At 44.9% G+C, this 27,021-nt stretch overlaps 1 protein-coding gene across 1 annotated transcript in view; it reads right to left on the bottom strand.

The window, feature by feature from the left end:
- Positions 1 to 19,772: 19,772 nt before the first annotated feature.
- Positions 19,773 to 27,021, bottom strand: part of MND1 (meiotic nuclear divisions 1) — a gene marked incomplete at both ends in the record, with an annotated part of 44,132 nt that continues 36,883 nt past the window's right edge. Inside the window, 2 exons of the mRNA XM_081998891.1 lie at positions 19,773 to 19,879; positions 21,260 to 21,304. Of these exons, the coding sequence (XP_081855017.1) occupies positions 19,773 to 19,879; positions 21,260 to 21,304 (152 nt within the window). The remainder of the gene's footprint in view (positions 19,880 to 21,259; positions 21,305 to 27,021) is intronic.

The following is a 27,021-nucleotide window of genomic DNA, read 5'->3' as shown; positions in this document are numbered from 1 at the left end:
ACATCCCCTTGAGTCCCAAAATTAAGTGTCCACACTACCCATGCCACCTTGCTCCGGCTGTGAAGGTCACCCGCGTCCTCAGGCTTGCAGTGGCACAAAGTCCACGCTCCTGCCTCATAGGACTTCCCCAGTGAAACCCGCAGTGCTCGGCCGCCAGCAAGAATGACAAGGAGGGGGAGAGCCACGCAAAAATAGGAAGGATCCATGAAAAATAGCACCTTATGGATCAAGGCAGCTACGTGATGTCCATAAGCAAATCGAAAGGACGGTCTGTAGCAAACAGGTGTAATAAATACCAGCTTTGTGAAAAGCCATCAGGCCTGAGTGGGTTTAGAAATAAAACAGTAAAATAGGATTTCACAGCATGACAAATACTGTCAATAAAAGCTGGGAGCACGCCGGTGCCAAGGCAGCACTTGGAGAGCCGCGTCATGTCTTGCGGGCTGCATCTCGTTCATGAGACCACGGTATTTCATCGGGGCGCAGCTGCAGGCAAAGCTTGATGGAGCAGAAAAGGGGATGGCGTGAGCCACGGCAGAGTTACCATGTGGTTTAATTTTCGACTTCAGTAGCTGTAGAAGATTTTAATAGGGGTGGAACATAGTTTTACTTAACTTCAGTCCAGCGGAACTGTTTTTCACTAACTAAAAATAAGGAAAATAAACCAGCTGGAGGCAGATAATGGGCATGGGAAATTTTAGCCCAAAGGGCTAAAGCCTGGTAAAGGTGCAAAGCAACCAGAATCAGCTTAGTACTGCAGTATGTCAGAAAAAAGCTTAGCTATCAAGGATGCAGCAGTTCCACGTATGTGCAGATGCATTTGAGGGAGGAAGATGCACTGATGACATTGAAAAAACACAACACAAAAATAAGAAAGATTACAAAATACATCCAAATTGGAAACGCTACTGTTAAAAGCTTACTTAAACACAGTACAATATTGCTGTAGCTCTTTTTTGAAGTCCTGAAGTGCTACCATAACAAAAATAAACACGCTGATAAAATATTAGGGAACAGCAATGCCAAAACTCCCTGAGAAGTGAACGAAGGATTTGCCCACGCCGTGCGTCAGGCCTGGCTCCAGAGCTGCCTTCGCAGCCCAGGATCCGACGTTAATGGGTCGCAGATGTTCTGCTGTAAGAAAAAGCAATCGAATGCATTCATTTCTTTCGTGGTACAGGCCAGAGGGCGGTTAGGGGAGCGACTGGAAACCTGCGAGTTGCAGTTACTTGATCGAATAACCCGTTTGAGAAAAAGATGTTGCCGTGCAAAATTATTCCACACCCCCACACCCCCCCCAAGTTTCGACAGCAAGTGAGAGTTTCACTTCCATCTGAAACTGAGGGGGGAATTTAGGTAACCTAGAAAAACAACGTAATGCGCACAGTTTGTGAAGCACCAGGGATTTTTCCTGCCGCAGCCTTAAGGCCACCTCTTGTTTTACGCCCTGGAAGAAGGCAGGGGGGTGGCCGCCACCCGGCTCGGTGCCGGGGCATGGTAAGGCACACGCGGGCCGGGCTCGCCAGCCGGGCAGGGCTCGCTGCCCACTGTGCGAGAGCTGCGACGGGAGGCATCGCCTCTGGGCATCCCCCGTCGCCTCGGCTCGCCGGGTTCCAGAGCACAAACGCGGCTGCAGCCACCGCTTTCTCACCGAGAGCCCCTCCCCAGCACCTTGCTCTTTCAGTAAATTACACGAAGGGCTGATCCTTCGTGGAAAAGAAAAGCAGGAGTATTACGAGGGAGAAAATAAATTTGCCCCTGAGGAGAAGGACCTCAAATTTGCCCTGACCACCCCAAAGGATTGGCATTTGATTTTAATGATGTCGGGGCTGGTTTTAATGGGGGACGAGGAGAGGCACCCCTTGCACCCAGGATATGTGAGTGGTAGGTGGGTGGGTTGGGTGGCAGGTAACTTGATAGATCAGATGTAGATAATATATAAATATTATCTATGTATGTAAATAGACAAATATAGATAAAATAGAGCAGTACAACTTGTCTGACATGGAAATGGGAAGGATGACGGGACCCGAGCTCAACCCGCAGCACCAACAACAGTCCTTTCTAGACGCCTGTATTGCACAGAGCCGTAAAATCCTAGGCAAGAGTTGAGTGCCTCATGACAGTCCTGCATATACAGGGCATCAAAGTCCTCTCCAGGGCCCCAGTTCCACTGCCACTGAAGGCAAACGTCACGCGAGAATATGGGATGCTTCTTCCAGGGGTGGCTGGCATGGGTGGCCAGCTACGAACAAGCGTTCCTCAACGGGCACAAAATATGCCTGAACCCTCCGCCCCGCTAAGCTACAACCCAGTGGTACCCTGCAGACAGCTCGGCCGAGGAAAGGTGGAGAGGTAACGCCTCGCCCTGGGTCAGAAGCCACATCACCCCCCTCACATCACCTCACCTCTGAATCGGTTTGATTTCAGAGCACAGCGGGGAGCGGGGAGGCCCAGGCAGCCCTGAGAAAAGTCGAAAGAGCAACTTTTTTCTCTTATTCCTATAGCCAGGGATCAGCCTAGATACTTACGAGTTTCTAATCCACTTTTGAATGCTACCTAGAAAAGTGTTGCAGAAAAATCAGATGATTTGGACATTTTGAAGATTTTTTTTATTTCCCAGAAACCAATTTTAGGCTTGTTCATTTCTTTTCACTGAACATCTGCAACTCCTTGCAACTGTAATTGCTGTCATTGTCTTCTGAAAATGACCCTGGCACTTGTACAGCCTCCTTCCAAATAATTGCAGGTACTTTCAGTTCCTTAGGGAATTGCATTTTTGATGCGCGGGGCCTTACCTCGCAGCAACTCTGCCCTTTCCCCAGGGACATGCACGCATTCACGTGCTCTACTGACATCCCAGGGGCCATGGCCCTTCGCTCACCAGCTATTCCCCGCGGCGCGGCGTGGCACTCACAGCTGGACGGGAAGCCGAACAGCTCCAGCAGAGGCTGGATCAGGAGCCGCACGGATCCCATCAGCCACAGGAGCCGCCGAGTGCCTAATTCACCGCATGCCGTGCCGAAAATGTCCTCTGCTGGGTGCCTGAAGGCCACGCAGGGTTGCTTTCCCAAACCTATCGTATATGCTGGGTGATGCTGAAATGAAATGCAACTGCGGTGTTGCTCTAAAGGGCTTGGTAAAACATTAGACAAGTAGACTTCTGAAAACAACGCATCCGCCCTCGGAAATACATTTTGGTTATTCTGATGAATTTCATGTTTACATTCCAAATCTGTTTCATTTCCAGCAAGGAATCAGAAGATGGCTAACCTTAGATTCTGCCAAAACAGCCATCTGGTGGCTGGGTAAACGCAGAAGAATCGCGACTTTCTTTAGGATATTGAAGACTATCACACAAATAGGTTACAAATAATGGGCTGTGTTCCTATGTAAAACTGTCAGTCTTTTAACATTCAACGCCCCAGCTTTGCTCTCGGTTTTCCAAAGCATTATTCCTTATGCTGCTGACTGCACACTTGCACTTACATGTTTTCTTGGTTTTTTGGCTCAGTAGGGCAAGCAGTCAGCTTTTCCCTCATTCCTGAGGGATATCAGGTTACAACCAATGTTGTTCTGTTCTTATGTACTTACCCAGTGGCATATTAAAAATGCATATTTTCCATTTGATTTTTCTCCCTGCCAGAGTTGGGTTTAATGCCATTTTTCTTCTCACACTTGCTAGGTACTGTTAACAAGCTACTAGCTTATTCCCAGGTGTTTTTTTTTTTTTTTTTTTATTGCAGGCAATAACACATGCCCTGTTTAACCCCAGTTGGCAACATAGTCCCTGCAAGTCACAAAAGTGCCGGTTCATTTTTAGCTAAGGAAATGTATAGTGCATCCTTGCGGCTAAGCTATTTTTGAGTGTATTAATGTTTTGAGGAGGTAGGCGAAAGAGGGGCATAGAGAGGCTGCCTGGTAATGCGACAGCCTCCTGCAGCTGCCTGCATTCCCGCCCCGCGGATGCGCGGCACGTGGTGCCGTCGCAGGCCCCAGAGGGGCTCGCATCCCTGCCGGGGGGTCCCGCGCCTGCCCCTCTGCCCTGCCCTCGGGCCGCCCAGGAGCGGGCTGGCACGTGCACAGCCACGGGCGAGCACCCGCTGCGGAGCTATGGGCGATGTTTGGTGCCCCGTCCCTCTCAGGTTTGTTCCAACTTTGAGATCCAATCGGTTATTAAAAATGAGCAGCAAGTTCAAAGAAAAAACAGCCAGAAATCCGGTGCGGGCTCCTTAGAGCTGCGTGCTGAGGTCTGCGGGGTGGTGAATATCCACCCGCCTTTGCCTTGCCCACCGCTGCCGTGGCTCACTGTGGTGGTTTCATCTTAAGTCCTGGAAGAAAAAAAATCAGGATAAAATACCATGGGGTAGGTTTGACTCCCAACAGGCATTATCCAGTACTGCTCCAGCAGCCTGCCCCACCGTGCAGCTGCCAAAGCCCGTTAGCTGACCTGAGGAGAAGTCCAAATGCCACAAGGCCAACATCTGCCCGTGTCTTCCCTTCCTGCTCTCCGTGCTATAGAGGGCTGGTTCATCAACCCCGCGCTCTCAAGGCACCGCAAACCCGTCTTCATGCGGTAACCGCAGGACCTTGTTCTCAATCTCCAAACTCTTTAGGTCCAGGAGCAGGCTTACTGTCTTGCACGTAATGTGTGCATTAACCAGTATAATAAAAAAAAATAATCATACTAATTGATTTTTTTTCTTGTTTACAATTAGGTTGAACGCTTTGAATCATGAAGTAGGACTGATGCTAACAACATTCTTTTACAAATGTGCTTAGAAACTGTTAGTATAGGAATCTTGAGAGGCAATTTATCACTATCATAATTCCCCAAAACACCAAGAGGAGGGTTGTAACTGCTTTTCTTACAGCCAAAAAGGCTGGAAGTTTCAGTCTGAAAATACATTTGTGACTGGGTAATTGCCATGTGTGACGAGCATGAACTAGAGGACTAGGCAGACAGGGAGGGACAGTAAATCATATGGATGTAAAAGCACGTTACCACTCAAGCTAGAAATACTGTTTAAAGGAATTGTATTGTCTGTTGGCATAATATTTTATTTGCTCTTAATTGAGCATATAAAGAAGTATATCACTACTCAATGCAAACTTCTGCATGGTACCTCACTACTTGCATTTAGCTGTGGCCATACAATTATGGATGATCAAAACCAAGTAAATGCATCCATTAAGAAACGATCTTACCAACAGAAAATACGTGAAACCAAGAAGTCAAAAATGTCATAGGAGAAAAAGTTCTAAAATTCCTCATGCATTTATATTCTAATATGATGTACAACAGCAAGGAGGACAGGCTGATATTTCTCAAAGGTCAATTTTTTGTGCAAGTAACTAGCAATGAAAATACCAAAATCACATATTCCACATGATCCGTAGTCCCAGCAGCCAGAGGTAGAGAGTTCACGTGGACATACTGTAACTCTTCACCTACGAAGGGACGCATCTAGGTTTTATGGCAACTCATGAATCTTCAGCAAGAGAGCTAGGTTATCTTTCTTTGCTTTATACAAACCTAAGCATTTCAATTCCACCCATTTAGGAAAAATTCAAAAGATTTTTTATTCTTTTTACCATGACCAGCATGTGAAAAGGAAACAGAGGATGCTTGATGCAACTTTCTCAAGGAAAAAAGTGCAAACTCGCCTCTAACTCTCCTGGGAGACCTTCCCATTCCAAACAAGAAAACAAGGGGAAAAAAGCAGAATGGACAAACTTCAAACTTGGTTAGTTTCAATTTCTGTTTTAAGTAGTTGAAAAAGCATTGCAATCTGATGAGGCTGATTCTCAAACAGAAGGAGGACATGAGACTACTGTCAATTCCAAATTCAGAAAAAAAATAAAATCTGCTTTACTGGCGGTCTCTGTTGAGACCCCAGATCCTCTCCAAGGTATCTGGGCTCTGAAAACAGTAGTAAGCAAAATTATTTTCACCTAGATTGCATATTCCTGCTGTATTCAGAACCAGGCTCAGTTGCTCCTGCAATAAAGGATGATTTACAATCCTGCTGTCGTTGACAACAGAAACCTCAGGTAGAAAAAACCTCACAAAATCTCCCTTATTTGCATATTCAATATTATTTATTCATCCAGCTACCCTAGGGAAGAGACCTGAGACTAAGTCAGACAGATTTTTAGGCTCCCAGTGATTTCAGTAGAACTTGGTCTCCTGAAAAGCTCTGAAGAGACACAGATTCACAAGTGCCTTGCATGGCATTTAGCAGAGGTGTACCCCGAGCCCCCGGGGCTGTCAAGGCAGATGCCGAAAAACACTCAATAACCTGCTGAGGGACTTGGAGGAAAAGAGACTGTGTTGTGCTTGAAGCACTCCAGGAAAGCTTCTGTTGGAGAAATTGCACTGTGGAGTAAGATCTTTTCCTTACACCTCCATTTTACCTGCAAACTAAGGAAAAAATAAATATTTTAAAGGGGAAAAAAGAAATAGCAATACTGTTCATGATGCTTATGAAAAGATACGATCAGGCTGGTCCCTTCCAGGGACTAGGCCACAATACAACTGCCCTTTAAGTTGCGTTTGACAGAAGCACATTTTTCAACGAAACCTCTTCAGTCTGGAAGCCTTCGGCTGCTGCAGAGCGCGCTCCTTTTCCCCGCAGCGGGCTGAAGCTGCGTCTCGCGCCGCATTCCGGCACACAACAGCTGTTCCTGCAGCAAGACATTACAAAGCACGCCGCGTTCGAGGCTTTTTTCGCAGAGACCTTTTGCGTGACTAATCTCTAAGCAATCACGGTATTTCCCTCGATAGAAGCTCCACAGCGTACAGCGGATCACCGGGCCCTGCCTTGGCATCAAGCGCTCCGGCTGAAACGCGTCCTGGGGCCGAGACGTAAGACGACATCAGCAACGAGGGAAAGGCCAGAGGCAAAATATCCTGCATCACCCGGCATCACGCAGCCTCCCCGCTGCACCGCGCGCTCCAGCAAAGTTAGGCTGCTTTGAGAAGAACCGGGTGCGATTCGGGAAGCTTTAGCCGAAAGGGAAGGTGGAAGCGACACGCCAAGGAATTCTGCAGCATGAACCTCCCAGGTTTACTATCCCTGAAGCAAAAGGCACCGATTTCAACTCGGAAGGCAGGAGGGAGTGGGAGAGGGAAATTGTGGGGGTGAAACCCAGGGCACGCTTCGTGGAGGTGAACGGAGACAAGAGTCCCAATTCCCTAGAGGTGGGTAAGGTGCAAGTCAAAAAGGAATTTTACTCTGCTGAGCAGAGGATTCCTAAAAAGGCAATTATTTTCCTCCTTTTCATCGACAGAAAGATTGTTCCGGTGACAGGGTTACCAGGGAAACCAATTTTGAGACTACCAGGAACGCAGTTATGGTACAGAGCTTATTTTAAAGGACGGCAAAGAGCAGCGTGCCATTCCCCTAGCTGGACTGATAACCTGGTCAAGACGGCCCAAAGGACATGTTTTAAAGCGGTGTGGGACGGCAGCGCTAAATGGAGCTGTCACAGCTTCGCATTGCTGTGCCTTTATGACCTTCAGAGCTGTGGAGAGGGGACTGGGAAGGCAGTTTCTCCCAGGACACAGCTTTAGCCGGGCTGACTGGCACCGCGCCTCTCGCCAAGCGAAAGCTAGAGGCTGGTCAGCACCTCTCCTCGAGTTAAGTCAATTAGCCTGTCGCTTTCTTTGGTGTCGTTCAGTTTTACTACGAAGGAGGGTTTGTTTGTTTGGGTTTTTTTAAGACTGAAAATGCCCAGTCGTCAAACGCCAGGGCACGCGCGGCTGGCCGAAGTGGGGAGGGCAGCGCTCCTGCTCGCCGCGCTGCCTTTACACTCACGTCTTGTGCTGCTTCCTGCGGCTGCCACGCAGACAAGGGAAACCGAGAAATGCCTCCTGCCCTGAGGGCTACCGTGGTGCTGACCGCACACCTTGGTGGCAAATATTTTCGTCACCAGCGGTGGGGAAGCCGCTCAAAAAAGCAACTGACGTTACCCGTAAAATCTAGCACACATTGAAACAAGAACACAACCCCGAACCGTGATGTACTCCAGCCGAAGCAGAAGCAGGTCACCCCTTTACACTGAGCATGGAGGGGTTTTCCCATTATCCCAGCCCTTCGATCTCAAAAAGCCAGGAAGAGCTGTGACCTTTCGGAAGGGCCCATCACCTCACGAGTCTGCTCTTTACGGTGAAGGGGTTAATTTCTGCCAGGGTAGCTCAAACCCTGAGGAAGGAGGAGGAGATACTCCCTTGCACAGCCAGAGGTATTCTCAATGATATATCTCAATATCCCTCTGCAGCGGGGGATAAAAAGCCACTAAAATAATGGTTATTGCGAGCGTGAAGTCACTGGCACCTAAAATTTTCATTCACGTTAAATGGAAATGCAAGCAAATAAAAGCTACTTGTGTATATTACAGAACCACAGAATCATTAAGGTTGGAAAGGACCTTCAAGATCATCAAGTCCAACCATCAACCCAACACCACCATGCCCACTAAACCATGTCCCGAAGTGCCACATCCACATGTTTTTTGAACACTTCCAGAGATGGTGACTCCACCACCTCCCTGGGCAGCCTGGTCCAATGCTTGACCACTCTCTCGGTGAAGAAATTTTTTCTAATATCCAATCTAATCCTCCGCTGGCGCTACCTGAGGCCATTTCCTCTCCTCCTATCACTAGTTACTTGGAAGAAGAGACCAACACCCACCTCACCACAACGCCCTTTCAGGTAGTTGTAGAGAGCGATAAGGTCTCCTCTCAGCCTCCTCTTCTCCAGACTGAACAACCCCAGTTCCCTCAGCTGCTCCTCATAAGTCTTGTTCTCCAGACCCCTCACCAGCTTCACTGCCCTTCTCTGGACACGCTTAAGCACCTCAACATCCTTCTTGTAGTGAGGGGCCCAAAACTGAATACAGTATTTGAGGTGCGGCCTCACCAGTGCTAAGTACAGGGGCACAATCACTTCCCTACTCCTGCCGGCCACACTATTCCTGATACAGGCCACGATGCTGTTGGCCTTCTTGGCCACCTGGGCACACTGCTGGCTCATCTTCAGCCGGCTGTCAACCAGCACCCCCAGGTCCTCTTCCACCAGGCAGCTGTCCAGCCACTCCTCCCCAAGCCTGTAGCGTTGCCTGGGGTTGTTGTGACCCAAGTGCAGGACCCGGCACTTGGCCTTATTAAACCTCATACAGTTGATCTCGGCCCATCGATCCAGCCTCTCCAAATCCCTCTGCAGAGCCCTCCTACCCTCCAGCAGATCAACACTCCCACCCAACTTGGTGTCATCTGCAAACTTACTGAGGGAACACTCAATTCCCTCATCCAGGTCAACAATAAAGATATTGAACAAGATTGGCCCCAGAACCGAGCCCTGGGGAACACCACTTGTGACTGGCCACCAACTGGATTTAACTCTCTTCACCACAACTCTCTGAGCTCGGCCATCCAGCCAGTTCTTTACCCAGCGAAGAGTAAACCTGTCTAAGCCACGAGCCACCAGCTTCTCCAGGAGAATGCTGTGGGAGACGCTGTCAAAGGCTTTACTAAAGTCCAGGCAGACAACATCCACAGCCTTTCCCTCATCCGCTAGGCAGGTCACCTGGTCATAGAAGGAGATCAGGTTGGTCAAGCACAACCTGCTTTCATGAACCCGTGCTGGCTGGGCCTGACCCCTTGGTTGTCCTTCACATGCCCTGTGAGCACCCTCAAGATGAACCACTCCATGATCTTCCCCGGCATGGAGGTCAGGCTGACAGGCTTGTAGTTCCGGGGATCCTCCTTCCAGCCCTTCTTGTAGATGGGTGTCACATTGGCAAGCCTCGAGTCTTCTGGGACCTCCCCCATTAACCAGGACTGCTGATAAATGATGGAGAGTGGCTTGGCAAGCTCCTCCGCCAGCTCTCTCAGTACTCTTGGGTGGATCCCATCTGGCCCCATAGACTTGTGAGTGACCAGGTGGCTTAGCAGGTCCTTAACTGTTTCCTGCTGGATTATGGGGAGTTTATTATGCTCTCCATCCCTGTCTTCCAGCTCAGAGGGCTGAATACCCTGCGGATACCTGGACTGGCTATTAGAGACTGAGGCAAAGAAGGCATTAAGTACCTCAGCCTTGTCGTCATCCTTGGTGACAATGTTCCCCATCATATCCAGTAAGGGATGGAGATTCTCCTTGCCTCTCTTTTTGTTGTTAATATATTTGTAGAAGCATTTTGTATTATCCTTCACAACTGTGGCCAGACTGAGCTCTAGCTGGGCTTTTGCCTTTCTAATTTTGTCCCTGCTTGACCTAACGAGATCCTTGTACATTTCGTGAGTTGCCTGCCCCTTCTTCCAGAGGTGATAAACTGTCTTCTTTTCCCTGAGTCCCAGCAAAATCTCCCTGTTCAGCGAGGCCGGTCATCTTCCCCGCCAGCTCGTCTTGCGGCACATGGGGACCGCCTGCTCCTGCGCCTTTAAGATCTCCTTCTTGAAGAATCTCCAGCCTTTCTGGACCCTTTGGCCCTTCAGGACGGTTTCCCAAGGGACTCTCTCAACCAATGACCTGAACAGGCCAATGTCTGCCCTCCAGAAATCCATGGTAGCAGTTTTGCTGACCCCTCTCCTTACTTCACTCACAACTGAGAATTCTATCATGTCATGGTCGCTAAGCCCAAGACGGCCTCCGACCACCACATCTCTCACCAGTCCTTCTCTGTTTGTAAACAGCAGGTCCAGCAAGGCACCTCCCCTGGTGGGCTCACTCACCAGCTGCGTCAGGTAGTTATCTTCCACACACTCCAGAAACCTCCTAGATGGTTTCCTCTCTGCCGTGTTATACTTCCAGCAGATGTCCAGTAGATTGAAGTCCCCTACAAAGAACAAGGGGAAGCGAATGTGAGACTTCTGCCAGTCGCTTATAGAATGTCTCATCTGCCTCTTCATCCTGGCTGGGTGGTCTGTAACAGACTTCAGCAGGATATCTGCCTCATTGGCCTTCCCCCTCATCCTTACCCATAAGCACTTGACCTTGTCATCACAGTTGTTGAGCTCTATACAGTCAAAACTCTCCCTAACATACAGAGCCACCCCACCGCCTCTCCTTCCCTGCCTATCCCTTCGGAAGACCTTATAGCCGTCCATTGCAGAACTCCAGTCGCAAGAGTCATCCCACCATGTTTCTGTGATGGCAACTACATCATAGCTGTCCCGCTGCACAATGGCTTCCAGCTCCTCCTGTTTGCTGCCCACGCTGCAGGCATTGGTGTAGATGCACTGGAGCTGGGCTATTGATTTCACCCCCAACTCCAGCATGCCATCCCTAGGCTCATCTCTAGTGAGCCTGGTTTTATCCCCTTCCCTCTTCAAATCTAGTTTAAAGCCCTCTCGATAAGGCCTGCCAGCTCGTAAGCAAGAACCCTTTTGCCCCTTGGAGACAGTTGCACTCCATCTGCTGCCAGGAGGCCGGTGCCTCATATTGCCCCAAGGTTTCGCATCTTGGGAGTAGCCATGTGAGGCTGTAAGTGACAATATGCATCCTCTGCGAAGAAAAAAAGTCTGGTTTACATCGATCTGGGATTCAATCATGAGGTAGAGATAAGAAAAGACATTTCTAGGGTCTCTCTCGACACACAATGTTAAAATATTGACTTCGGAGTAGAAGTCATGGGGGTTTTTTCTTCCCCTCATCTTCAGTCTTTCCTCTGCTTTGTATTTACTTTCTATTTTTATTGCTTCTCCTAGAACTTCGAAGGTTGAGGGACGGGAGGCTGGACACATGCCTTATCTGTATTTCAGACTTCAAAGAAAAAGAATATGTGGACATGAGCTCTGAAATAAAGGGAATAATGTTCTATTAGCACTGCCGCAAAGTAGGCAGTGAGGGTATCAAGAGCTTTTCGGCTTTCCAGAGAGATATGAGGCTGTTCTCGGCACACAAGTAACCGAGGAGCAGTATCTCCGCTCACAGCCACCCGCAGCGCTGGAAGGAGAACCTCACAGCCCAAACTCCTGGGGCCAGCCTCTAACGGCTAAAACCCAAGATAAGATGACACCTGTCAGGTGGAGCAAAGACAAGAGGCAAACCCTGGGCTTTTGCAGGATGTGAGCCCAGAAGTGGAGGAGAAAATAAATTAACTTAATCAGATCTGGTTGCTCTTTAAAGTACTCAGAAATCAAGCAAGCTGTAAAGACTTTACTGCAGAAATGTTTCTTTTTCAGGTAGACTGATTCTGCTCACAGGTTCTTCCTCTACTGGCTTCTTGGCAAAACTTCTTTCATTTTAGTAAAAGCTGAAGCCATGTGTCCCACCATCATCACCGTTGTTCATACAAAAGGTGACAGAACCATTCCATTAGCACTGGCTTGGTGAATGAAACTAAAGCCTCTGAAATATATTACCTTGAAAGAAATTACATTGTCAAGTAGGTAGCTTGATATCAAATGTTTACTTTCAGCAGCCCCATAGTACACCTGCAAGCTTGGTCCTCTGAGATTTTTTTATTTGATTGTAAATGATTGCTTACACTATTGTGCACTAGTTTATGATGCAAAAGCGCTTACATTAGAGTACAATTATTCACCACCCACTTGCCAAGATAAGCATTTGTTAGGGTTACAATGTGAAAAATAAAGCCATCTAGAATTGCTGAGAGGGGAACTGCTGTCTAAGGTAGATCTAAGCGTAGATCTTGCTAGTGCTTTTTAAGCAGTGAACCCTCCTCAGGCTGGCCCTAACTCAGGACGGTTACTAACCAATATGGAACCATAAAAAGGCAAAAACCTGTCACTATTGTTTTATATCTGCTCCCTACCAAAAGCTGGATGATGCAGCTGGGTGTTTGGTATAGGAGGTATTTGCACAGCAAGCCAGGAATCGATGCTTTTCATTTATGATTTTCTAATTTGGGAAGTCGGTCCAAAACAGAGGTTGGCTCAAGACTGATGAGGCGAAAGCCTAAAAGGAACCAAAGAGTTGAAATTAAATTCCCCTTTTTCATTTTGCAAGTTCCTATCAAGTTAACAGCCAACTTTGCATATCAGTAAAGGGCACTTAACAGAAAACTCTCTCCGTTTCAGTAATTGGCACAAGCACTGAAGAACGAACAAGCAGAAAGAAAATAGGCAACCCCAAAACGCAGATTTTATATCCTGCCTCCTCGAAAGAGTGAAGATGTATGTCCTACTCAGACATGCATGGTTTTCCTAGGTTAGTACAATCTTCTAACGATTTAGACAGTTAATGATAAGGAAAGGGCTCCCAGAATTTTTTCCCCCCCCTTTGTAAAAAAAAAAAAAAAAGACAGCTTCAAAGATGTGATAACCAATTTTGAAGAAAACATCTTGAAGTTTTGATTTTGAATTATTTTAACTATTTTCATTTTTACAGCCTCCAATCTAAGGACAGAACAGTAAACCAGTACTTCCATAACAACTTTACTTGAAAGAACCAGAAAAAGATGATGGACTCCAAAGATGGATTTGAAGCTGGTTTGATTAAAATATCTGTTAGAAAAAAATTACTCACTCACTGAACTTTTGACGGTAGTTACACCAAAAATAGAACATATAATCCAGGCTTTTTTTTCCTTTTTATTTCTTTAATAGCTGAGGATGCTAATGATAAAAACCTAACTGAAATCAGTGCATCGTGGAAAGGAAAAAAATAAAGCTTCTTGCCTTTCACCAGATGATACTGAGACTGGTGTTTTGGAGCTCTTGGAACAACTTTCTTCAGTGTTATTTCTTACATATCATTCTCAAACAGATACAATATTAATGACCATGGAATAACAGAGAGGCCTGCTACAGAGCCTTGACTTTTGGTTTTTTAATCACTGATCTCAGGAACTGACTGACTTTTAAAAACATAGTCAAAAACATATTCCTTAGAATATATTTTAGGAGGAAAGAAAGCCCACAGAGGAATATAGTTTATTATGATGATTAATTGATGTCCATGCAAAAAATTAATCAAAAAGCATTTCTGCCACTGGGAGCATGTCTTTGACCAAGTACAGCATAACAGGGAGGAAAAAAAAAACCTGACTCAATAGCCAATTAATTTTTCTGAGAAACTGAAAACAAGGTATGAAAATCTGACTTTCATCTTCCTTCAAAAATCCTCCAGAATGCTAGAATCAGCTGGAGGCATTATTTTGCACGGCTAGTAATGGTATTGCAAGAAAACATGATGTGATTAACTGTTTTCCTCTCCTCCCTTTTTGTCTTAACAGAAAGGGGAAGGGGGAGGAATAATTTTTCCCCCTGTAGACAGCAGAAATGAGAAAAAAAAAATGTTTTTGCACCTTAACATAGAAATCTGATCTCCAGAATGCCGCCGAGGCACAGCCTGAAGGCAGGTGACACAAACAAAGGTGGCCAGGGAAGGAGGTGGATCCCTGTAAGACATGGCTTCGGTACGCAGGCCATAACTCAGGCCCTTTTCACCTCAAACACAACTTCTTCCTCCACTGGCTTTCTCTAGGAGCCATAGTTTTTAAAAGCTTTTCCTTTTGAGCTTCAGCAGCAGCACAGCTGAAGTTCATCACCTCACCTGAAAAGCCCCTCAGACTGGCTACAGGATTTACTTTAGAGCTGGTTGCCAATAGACCAGTAAGGTGTTTTGAAAGAAAAAGATGGACTGTTTTTTAAAATGAAGCCTTTCATGTGGGAAGGCTCTTCATTTCTTAGAAAAACTTGGGTTTTCACCAAAAAACTGAAAACAGAAAATTGCCCAGCAGGTTTTGCTTGAAAGCTGTTCTTTATAAATACTTCACCAGGCATTTTTTTTCCAAAAGGAGTATTTCTCTGATTAGGTTAAGTGAAACAATGACCAAATTTTCCACAGTATAAAACCTGTTCATTCATCTGTGGGGCATTATAAAGCTTCTGAAGTGACCCTGAAAAGTTCAGTGGTACTTGTGGTGGTGTTCCCAGACATTTTTGCCCTCTAGTCTTCTTGGCATGCAACCTTCTGCACATGCTGTTGAAAGAGGCAAGTCTAACGTATAGATTCTCGCTTTCCTATATGCCTCTGCAGCGGAAGGTGTGTGTGCTCAGAGGCATGTCAGCAAGAAGGGGAGTAAGGCAGACAACCATCTGTACAGGCGCACTCGCAGCGTTGTTGCTCATTCAGCCGACGTGGTTTCTGTAAGCAGATCTGAAAGGGAAATGACAGCGGAGGGGTGGAAGAGAAAACGCAAAAGGGACAAGGAGAAGAGGAAGCTGAAGAGAAAGGCAGGAGTCATCACCTGTGTGACACCGAGGATTAGCCAAGGACTTCAGCTCTTGGAGCCACCAGACGCGTGCACTTCTGGGGTGTGCTGATTCTCTAGAGCAGGCAAGACAGCTAATTGCCATCTCAGCAAAGCCTTGTGTAAATCTACGGTGCCACAAACCCCCAGACTAATAGTCATAGCTCCACGAGCAGCAGAAGTGATGAAGTCTGGCTGCCAGGAGACCAGTTTCCTACATCCCTGTTCCTTCCCGCTGGAATGGCGCGCACACCGTCCCATCTCCGCCCCAGCCCCAGCCGTGCTGCCAGACCCTCACGTAAGCTCCGCCACCAGCAGGAGCTTCCCGGTCTTTTACAGCCATCTTCGACATTTTTCCTTCCTCCTCCCACCCCCAGCATGCTCTACCCCTTCTCGGGTCCCTAAACCGGCAGATGGGAACGGGAAAGCCTGTCTTCATCAGGCAGCCAGCCGAGCGGAACAGATAAATCGCGAGCTCACACCACAGCCCCTCTGACTAAATTTGGCTGAAATGCCCTGCGAAATTTAAGAACACTGGGAGGGAAAGAGGAGGAGAGAAATGACAGAAAATGTAATCCTACAAACCTCACCTCTACGAGAAACAAGGTGAAGATAAACAGCAGCCAGACCATCTGACTAAGTGGAAATACGCCCGGGCGACAGGAGGACTCTGTCAGGAGCTCTCGCACGAAACTTCTTAGTCACCATCACAGGTTGGGCTTATTTTCCCGTCGTTCTCCCTGTAAGTTTCAGTTCCAGCTTTGCCACTCAGTCACAGCATCACTGTGACATTTGCTTCAGGGACTGGATTTTCCCTTCTAAAGCACGTAGGTTACTAGACCCCAAAAAAGTAATGACATTTCAGAGGATGCATTAGTGAAAGGTTTAGGAGCTGAATTACATCAAAACCTAAACCCTTGTGACTGTTAACATTTTAATGCTCTGCACGTACCACAGAAGGAGCCCTAGAGTTCATGCGTGTCTGGTTAAAAAAAAAAGCTGAGGAATTATAGGTTGTTTCAGGGCAGATACAGTCAGCAAACTTTCTTTAAACAGGTAAGGTTTCTAAGTAGATCAGGTAAAACCAAATGTTTTCTCCTGCGTCTAGGTTTGCTTCACAGTGGTTAATCAACATCAGGCCCAAAGAGTAGGTTTATCCAACACCTCAGCCTGGTACGGTAGTGATAAGCTCATGAGATTATTTTGAAAACCTAGACCTGATAGTGCTCCTGTAAGAGCTGCAGGCTCTGCTAAAAAAAACCTGCCTTTAATTTTCACACTTTGCACTAGTAGCTGCTTTAATTATAAACCTAAATTGTAATAAGGGCCTGACCTCCTGACTTTGCTATAACAGTTGAAAAAAACTTTACCTTACATGGGCAAAAAACCTACAGGCAGGGGAAAAAAAAAAAGAGGAAGACATATACATAATATAGCTGTGACATAACCACAAGAGTGACAGCAGAAGTGAGCTTTTACACCCCACCGTTTTCGTGTTAGATTCTTTAGAAATATCCCAGATTCTCTCTCACGAAAACTCTGAAGAAACGAACTGGGACACAAGATGAGATTGATTGTTTTCATTTTTGTTATAGGCCAAAAACACCTCAGGAGAATGAAAATCATCTGAACTGTTAAATGACTTAACTCAGCAGAAGACAAAAGTCTAAGCTTCTCTTAAAAACTGAAGTGAACACACATCTCAAACCTCATAATCATATGTGGTTTCATTACTGGGGGATTTATCAGTCTGCTGCGTCTTTTTAAGAAGAAAAGCTTTCAAACAGGAGCAGATACAGCAGTATGAAAGTGTCTTGGAACATTCAAGACATACAAATTTTCTCTTTTTGTCTCGGAAAGGATCTGGATTTGCTTTTCCTGTTGAAAGTCACCTATGCTAAACATGCAGAATCACAAGGAAGGTAGCGCAAAATAAATCAATTCCACTAGAGGAAATAAGCATCATTTTCTGATAATGCGCCGCCTCTTCCCTGCCTTTCTTTAGCCGAGAAATTTCTGTTCTGGTTGTTCCAGAATTGCATCCTTACAGGAGGAGACACATTCTCCTGCCAGGCTTGCTAACCAACACCAGAAGTAGAAGACAGGAGCAGAAAACAGAGTCTGACTGCAAGTCTGTGTTCTATTCTGTACCTGCAAAACAAAACCAAAACTCTACAGAAAATTACATTGCTAGACATTCCTTGAGCTTGAACCACTGAAGTTTTGTGTCCCAAAGCATCAGGGCTATGTTTTAAAGGTACTGCTCATGCTGGCTGGCTGTAGCATCTCTAAGCAAGTCTACCTCAAGTACAGTTATTTAGTTGCTATTTATTATATTTAATGATTTTATTACAGTCCACAATGCTTCCACCCTGCAGACAGGAAGCCACAGTATTGCAGCTACACTTACATAGCTGCTCATCTTTGTTTCTTTCTTGAATTTGGGAAGTAGCCAAAGCAGTAAAGATCGGTAAGTAACCCTCATCCCCACAGGCACCAGAGAAGTCTGGGTGCACTAGCTGCCACAGGCCATCAGTTACCCGAGACTCCTTGGCGAGTAGAAGTTCAGCCAGGGGAAAGCGATTCTAAGAGGCAAGAACCATCAGTAAGTTCACGTGCTCAACGTTCCTTCATACAAACAAAGCCTTTTAAGTGATGATCATCTCATGCGTGTGGCAGATAACGTGCTCTCAAACGCAGATGTGCCAAGGAGCTTCTGACACCTGTCAGGTGGTACAGAGTAGATTCACAGAAAAAGCAGACATTTAGCAATTAAAAAAAAAGAAAAAAAAAATCACTTAAGAGAGATATTCTACAAAGAACAGAAGCAGCTCTTTCTTTAGTGCTTCACAGCACAAACCCCAAGCGTAAGAACAACCACCCAAGCTACATGGGCATCAGTACTTCGGTCTGGCCCCGTCACCGCGCCTTGGTGCGTAGCGCTCCGTCCGGGGGGCAAAGCCAGGCCTGGTGAGAAACACGGCGTTCAGCGCCGTACCACCCACCTGCGCTGGGCCTTCACCAGTTAGTGGCTGGTAACCTGTTATTTGGTTCGTAACACATTATGTGTTAAATACTGGATATATTAGGAATAAAATCTTTCCAAACGCATCAAAGGAAATGTCTCCATTGCAATTGTCAGTACTGTGACATTTTCCTATGTGCCGGGCAGCACACACATTTTCCTTAGGCAACAGGGAGCTCGCTACGCTACCTCTACGAGAGGAGAATCTTCCACTCGGTATCTTCCCAGTAACTTTGCTGTCTTCATAGACACGGGATGGCAATAGCCAGGGCCACACCTAAAAATCCCTCGATTTTAACACGCACTGAACTGCTACGAAGCATTTTAATTGGAAAGGTCGCCGGAGACAGACTTCTGAGCGCATCTCCAGCTAAACGTCACCTTTTCAGCAACACTCAGCAGCAGCTACACAAAAGGCAGACAGACGACGACACGGCCATCTACCCTGCAGCAGGCCCACCCGCCTCGTAAAGGTAAAGCTCAAATCCTCCTCCAGGGTTGCACAGCAGAAACGCCATCCTGCAGTCCACAGCTGTGGGAGGTAGGAGACCACACTCTCTTTTTGTAGCCATGCACTGATCGGAGCTAGAAACCAGAAGCTGGTAAGAAGTGAGGTGCTTGTGACATTTCACCAAAGACAGACATTTTGAAATTTGTTATTATTTTGGTTGGCTGCTTTTTCAGTCTGCAATTGAAAAATGTCCATAAATCCGAAGCAGTTCAGCATCTTCAATTCAATTTGAACGGCAAATTGAATTCGGTCTCTCACATCCCAGATTAGCAGCCTAAATCTTGGTACGAACGGAGGGATAGGTGCTTTTTTCTCCCTCTCCTATGCAGTAACAATCTTGATCAGGAAAGCTTTCTTGGTGTCAAATCCAGTACATGCTCTGGAAAAGATTTAGCTCTGATGAACTAGTATTTTCCAACAACAAACAAAATTTTGTCACTTAGACAAAATTACAAGCAGTAAAACAAGCAGTATGGTCACTTACAAGCAGTTCAAGCAACACAATAAGGAACAACTTGAAGTCAGACCTCAGCATTTCTACTCACATCCTTACTATCTCCATGGTTTCCATTAATGGATTATGCATCTTTTGTACTTCATTTTTGAGATGAGGGAAAAATTCATTCTATTCCATATTGTCCTCTGTTATTTCCACTCCAAAGTCTTCAACATGTTTAAACATAAACCCCTGGAGCTTCTAGCTCTTAGTACTACTCCCAGTTAAGCAAAAGAAGAATAAGAACCAGCCTCAGGACTTGGTGATAATTATTCCCTATAACCCCTGTCCATTCTTAGTCTGTCTCACAGAAGTAACCAAGTGATTTACTGTCCCTCTGGAAGTGCAAGGAAAAAAACAGAAATGCAACAAAGATTTTTGGATTTTATTAACTTTAACATAAACTGCAAATTAAAAAGCGGTCAGTTGTTTGGAGAGGATTCAGACACACATTTAAATGCCAACCAACAATATTTAACAAACTATGTACAACTCTGTCAGCCATCAACTGCTGAACACTAATCAATGTAATCCAAATCTTCCGGGATTCCAAAACTTTTGTCAATCCTGCTCTCTTCAAATCCAAATTTACGTTTGGCCCAGGACTTTACTGAAAAGATGTTATCTGTAAACAGAAGGAAAAAACATTCAGTTTTTAAATGTTTAGGAAAGCACAAGTTACAGCCTTGGCTACAACAAAATCCTTCCATTTGCACTGTCTCTGTGTATATGAAAAAAGTGGGGAAGTTCATTATTAAGTAGATTTAGAACAGAATATGGGAGGCTTTTACTAATGACATACTTTTACTCATTACTAAGTAAAATACGCTGTCTTTTTAGGGGGTTACCTTTATCTTTTCTTGCTCCTTTTCTATGAGAAGACTAAAAGCTACAATTACAGCATAAGCCTGCTACAGAGTGATGAGGAAAGTGTGAATATGCATAAGAAGTATTTTATAGGTCCTTTTTGAACTAGACGCCTACTGTGTGACTGTCTACAACTCTGAAAATCAGATTCAAGTCACCTATAAGGTCCTTTCTAGTCCTGCGTATGTTCGTTCAGATAATGCACGTTTTGTTTGAAAGTTAAAAAACAGACATTCAGGTAGCTTTATTTTAGTCAGCATTTCTCTTTTAGCATCACATTACTATTATTTTAGCATATACATTCTCTTCAGTGTAACATCTTTTTTCACTGCAGTATTGATTGAAACTCATTACTTCATTGCTAACACCCATGAACTGCAGCATTCCTTAAGACAGGAAGTGTTCTCTGTGTCTGTACACCTCAGAAATACTTTCTTTTCTTTAACCATCAGACATTTGGTTTTAAAACTGTCTCTTCAAAAGAAAAATATGCTACAGCATATAACCTGTGTAATTAAACAGCAAAGTACTTTCTACAGGCTGCAGCATAGTTCCTTTAGCTCTCTCAAGACCTTGAGAACAACAGCCTGTCATCAACAGTAGAAAGCCCTGACAACAGTACCCCCTCAAAACGGTGCAGCATTCTTCCTGCACGTCAAAGCTGATGAATCACATTTTGAAATACCTACTTTATATTAGCATCCATCATATGGTAGCAGCAATAAGGTTCCACAAAGCATTCTACTCTTTGGAAACAGATGAAAATTCAGAAAAGAGCTAAACTTTCTGAATACCTGGACACCACCATTTCTGGTCTCCCTTTATTGTTTTCTTCATCTTAAGAGATTTTAACTCAGCCAAGAAAATGAGCTGCAAGTTTTAACACAGTGCACAAGATAGCACTAGAAGAACAAATATGTTATGTGACGCGAAGTACATTCAGTATCTAAACTGAGAAAATGTGGGTTTTTTTGAATCATGATAATTTATAAGCAAAATATATTTCTGCATGTTTTTATAAGCGAAGGCTATCCTACATGAAGTCCTAATCACATTTAAAATTCTTAACAATGAGTAGGCCTTTTACTGAACTTGCTCTGCTCTGAAGCTGTGTTAAGCAATATAAATGCATACACACCAGTCCATCTATTGGCAGCCTCCTTGGCTACTTTGTTTGTTTGGCCTGAAATAGAGAAGAAAAACAAACAAACAAGCATACATCAGAGTAAAATCATACAATAGTTTCAAGGCATAGAGATTAAATTTCTGCTGATGTCTCTTTTAGAGAACCACACAATACAAGGAAGATATTCTACTGCTTCCAAACCCTTCTTCTGTTTTATGCTTCTAAGATTCCAGCAAGCACAAAACTAAGTTAAAGAAAAACAGGAGCAAAGGAACATAAAAGATACCATATGAACAACTGAATTTTTGAAGTGTATTTTAAAATAAAATAATCCTAGTTTGATTTGCCTGGGGGCTTAATTATCTAATACCAAGATTGGAATTAGATACATGTCCCGAAGATACTAGAGGCAACTGAGATGGAAAATATTTTATAATCCTCTCTATACATAAGTAATCCATCACATAGGTATGTATGACTCTATATAGATAAGGAAAATGGCAGGGGTAACAGTCTATCACATTAATCCAAATGTATATCGTATAGCTCCGGAAGGTCTCCCGGGCATTGAGAACCCCCTTAATGAAATGAAGACAAAAAAATGCTCCTGGTTATTAAACTTGGCTTCCCTCCCTTAGCACTGCTCCAGATCTAAATACATAATAATAAGTTACCATTAGTACAAATAACTTTTATATAGTTTCCATGAGGCAAAACAGTATCAAGAAAAAGTTCTCTTAGATCACCTCACTCTCGTTAAAATAAGTACAGAATCAAATCAAGGAGGTTGGTTTGTAACGTGGGAATTTATCAGAATCATTATGGTTCTCACACCTACACATAACCTAGGTATTCCCAGTCAGTCTTGTTACTACTTGCCTGATAATACTCATTTGAATGGTCAGCATGAAATTTGTCTCCAGGAATACTGAGAAGTGAATATATGATCAGGTATCCATTGTTATAAAGATTATACTTCAGGCAAAATTAAATTATGTTGAAAAATCATCTGCTAGTACACAGGAAGCTAAGCACTCACTATTCTACCCTTAATTCTTCACTAAGTGATCTGAAAAATGTTTTAATCAGAGTAAAACGCTGTTTGAAAAACAGTGCAGTTTCTAGAAGTGGCCTACAATTAGAAAGCTTGGGCATTGCATGAAGGAAAAAAAAAAAAGATGGGCAAAAAAAGGGAGTGGGTGAGAAGATGGCATTTTTTCTTGTTTGCATGCACCAGAAATTCAAGTTATTCCTAGCTTGAGAGAGATATCCCTTATTTCCTTTGCTGACTGCTTGTTGCCACCCCCACTTGTTCAGTTCCATGACTGGCAGCACTGACAACATACTGGCAGCCGATGGCATTTTGAACAATACTTCACCTAACGCTACACAGAGCAAGTCTGGGCTATCACTGATCAAGATTTCAAATCTGTTAGCTATGATGCTTCACTCAGCGTTCTTCTGAAACTCTAGAGTAAAACTGGAAAGCTGTATTTGACTCCAAGTAATGAAGTCTGCAATGAAGGGGGGGAAAGTAGGATACTATTAAACTCCATGGATCCAGAGCTGTAAGGTGACAGCATCCTGATGGTGGGTGAGCCACCCTAGTCCGCAGCACCTGCTGGGTCTCAGCAGAAACCTCCGCTTTGCTGGCAGCAGCTAACCAGATGGGTCCTGTGCTTCTGCACCACACAGCAGCTCGACGCTCCCGCAGCTTTCAGCACGCAGCCCTGTGCTTAAAGCACAGTGACCATGTGGTACAGTGCGTTGTCACCCTTCAAACATTGCTTATGCTTGTTAAAATACACACATGTGATCATGTATTTATAAAGTGTGACTTCTTACCTCTGTCAAAGAAAAAGCTAAGGTGGCCAACAGATAGAGGTTGCGCAACAAGAAGGTTAGAATAGCGGTGGCTGCTTATAACTGAGCTGTGGCTGGAAATTAAGTCCTGGGAGTAAGAGCAGGAAGCTATAACGGAGAAATCCCAATGGGCAGCACCTTCAATGGCTTAAATAACAGAGAAATAACAAAAAAACCCTAACAAAAGAAACTCCTGAGAGTAAAAGTTATACAAATAAAATGAAGAAATATTTTAACTATGTCATTCTTTCCATGCACCACCTGGGACTGATCACAGACTGGCAGCAAAGAAGCATGGAAGGATCACAAGAGGAAGCAGAACTTCAGGATGGGGAAGGTGACATTCAAACAATCTGGCTGAATATCAAAGAATAGGCTGCGTCAGTCCTTCAGAGGCTGGAAACGCTCCCCCCCCCCCATTACTCTGCTGTTGGGGGAACAAGAGCCATTTGTAAAGCCTGAGGTACACGAAACCTCCAGGAAACGCTTTCACAAGAGGTGGGGCAAGTGTTTGCTGCTTGCGATTTCCCATTTACACTGGCTGGCCCACACTCCCATGTACATGATAGCACTGTAGGGATGCAGGTATGGATTTAGACTGCCATGTTGAAAGTTGCTTAGACCATCAGGCATATTGTATCAACAGCAATGCCAGCTAGCTTGGCAAGTGGCAAGGCACCTGCATGTTCCTCATGTCCAGCCTGAGCAAGCTCATGCAAACAAGACAAGTCATCAAGTGAGAGACTTGTCACTGCCGCTGCTGCAGGATGGCACTGCAGTCTGCTTAACCACTAATTCCTTCATTTAAATTTTCTTCTCACATTTCTTGTTTTAATTTGGGGTGAGGGAAACACACCTCATCCATTCTCCAGAAACTATGTCATCACCTCAGCTGTTGCCTCATGGCTATGGGCAAGACTAAAGTCCCTTGGGATTAGACTCAACTCCTGCCTACAGTTCCACTGCAGGATCTTATCTGCCTGCAGACACCATGCCTGAAAGAGGAAGGAGAAACAGGTATTGGCAGTTATGGACCTGCATCATTGCCAGCACCTTCCAGAGGCCCCCGACTCCATCACAAGAACAGAGAAAAATGAAGGTATCTGCACCTTGGCTACTTTCTGGAAACCTTTTATAGTTGCTTGTTGGAACTTCCATTGGTTGCATCATCTGTGTGTGAACATGCATGAAGGGTGAGGGAAAGGAGGAGTTGTAAAACAGACATCCCCCAGACACACCTACTTTATGTACTGGTGTAACTCAAAGTCATGCTACTTCTGATTGCCTATTCTCTAGCTCCACAGGACCATGGAGCCATTGGCTTCCTGTTCTTTAGATTGCAATGAAAAAGAAAGTTTAAGACCTAAAGAAGACAATAGCATGGGAACTTAAAAATGTACACATCAAAGAAGAATCAGGACACAAACTGTGTAAATTGTAAAAAGAAGAAACTTGGAGACAGCGCTGAGGGCAACTGGCTAGTTGCCAAAACCACCACAACCATTGGGTCCCAAGCTCGGCTGCAGTCCCGCTGATCCTCCTGCTGAGCAGGGCTGCTCTGTCAGAACTTGATTTTTAGCAGCTACTAAATAGTGCTCCAGTTCGGAAGCTGTGCAAGACAACAAAAGGGCCAAATGTGCAGAAGAGGTGAGCAATATAGGAGGCAACATATGTTCCAGATGTTCTCATTACCACTATTACGTCCTAGTTATGCTCTACTTTATATCTATACATCTGCATATAGGCTGACAATATATACAAGTGCTGTCTGGAAGCAATAGAATAATCCATTTGTTCTGGACATTACATATTTATTTCACCAATTTGTGTGACAATGCATCAATAGACTTTCTTGCTCCCATGCCTGCAGGATACAAGTCATGCACTTGGCTGAGACACACACCTGTATCCTCTGCTGACCAGTTTCAGGCACACTAGGCATTTTCTAAGCAGGAAAACAGAAGCTTGCATTTTCTCTCCTGAACTGAACAAAAGCAACCACTGTGTGTACAGCAATGCAGGGCCCAGGAACAACATGGTTTGCAACACTAGTCTGTTATGTTAGCAAAAGACACCTGGAAATATGTCCTAAACAGTGAAAGGCTAAGGGTCAGAGTTAGTTTTGACCAGTCCTCATGGAAGTCTCTTCTTCCCTCAACCCCAGGTATCTCTGGAGAACTGCAGGGAACTCAACAAGCCCAGATTCTGGGAAATGAACCATTGTCCTAAGCATCTGTGATGGTCCTTATCACAGGGACAATTCCCTGTCTCCCCTTAGAGGAAAGCAAAGACAGGGAATGGAAGGCCAAGCAGCAGTGAATGTCTAAAAAGAAAGTGAGGGAGGGTTGGGAACATGCTTTTTAATGCAGGTGAGTGACATTCTACCAGCAACCTGCAGGGCTTCAGGAGCAGAGGAGGAGACAGAGCTGACAAAAGGATGTGTGGACAGCTGTAGGAGGTGCAGTAAGAAGCCTTCTAAAGCAAATGGACAGCACCTGGTCAGGAGCCAAGGCCAGCAGCGTTTCTGAACAAATCTGAACCGGCAATATGTTGGCTCAAACCTTAGCATGGTCAGGCCGTGTTGTTTCTGATCTGGGTCAGGAAGTCCTACAGTCACTCTCAGCATACTGCAGAACTACAGCCTCCTCTTTTCTTTCCTCCTTCCCCCAGATTCACTCCCTTTTTTCCTGGAAGGGTGGTGGTGGAAATTAAAGGTCCTGTTTGCATTCCACACTGAAATGGCCAAAAACTATTGAAGCCTCAAATATTTCCACAGGAGGGGAAGACCACTACATGCCTCATCAACACAATGTATATGCTCCAAGAGACTTGAGTTAGTCTTTCTATCAGATTTCAGACACTTCCACAGGTGAAAAACAATTGCAATAGCAACAACCACCACCATCTCTTCACAAACATTTTCCAAACCTACTTTTTTAAGTCCTGCACATATCATTAAAGGAATACTAAGGAAGCAATCACTGAATAGTACTCAAAAATCGCACTGTAAAGATAACATATTCCAGCTCCAACAGCTATACTAAAAGCATTGCAACAGCCAGAACCAGCTCACAATCACCTATAGACTTGGAAATGAAGAAAGAGCTGTAGCTTGTTTTCCTCTCCTAGCTTCTACTCCGGTGTTTTCAGGATCACTTTAAGGATCCTTGTAAGTAATGCTTTCATGTGTAAACAAAATTTTCAGGTCCAGGAATGTCTACTTCTACAGAATAACAAAAACTAGTGATTTCTATAAAACTAGCACAGTGTGGTGCCAGTTTTGACCTACCACAACTACTGCCACAAGAAAATTGTATGGATTCCCTCACTTAGAAGACGCATGACTGCAGAGGGAACTAGCAGCTTTTCAAGGAGACAGTAACTCATCAACGTGTGGGACTGACAGCAGTCATTCCATACATGCAAAATACAACTGCAGTCTTCAGCATGTGTGCGAGGGAGTAATTTTACAGTGTGAATCGCAATTCTTCTGCATGAAATGCAGAGAACAGCTGCAACTGTTCTCACGGGCCAGTGAGGATTATTAGCCCAAAGATTCCAAATCTCTCTCATGAAACTGGTCAGGGCAAATTAATTACATTAGGTGCATTTGAATTCCAGTAATAATTCTGCATCCACTTAGACCGAATTTAAATATGAAAAATGGCAACTACCATAAGAACAGTATGTGAACCTGAATCTCCAATGACTCTGATTGTCCACTGCCTTCTGCAGAGGTAGCCATTCTCCCGCTCACAGGCTGCCCTCACTTTCCAGAAACCTTGCTTGCCTTTCTATCATCATCACAGTGTGACAGATTTGTGTTTCTCTACCTCTCTTGGAGAAGCACCATAATAATATCCTGTGATGCACCATTTCCAAAATCTTTCCCATTAGTGAAAACATCTCAT

The sequence above is a fragment of the Phaethon aethereus genome (genome assembly GCF_964289735.1).
Source record: "Phaethon aethereus genome assembly, chromosome: 4".
Lineage (NCBI taxonomy): Eukaryota > Metazoa > Chordata > Aves > Phaethontiformes > Phaethontidae > Phaethon > Phaethon aethereus.
The sequence above is the reverse complement of the archived record's forward strand: the minus strand, read 5'-3'. Positions and strand labels throughout refer to the sequence as shown.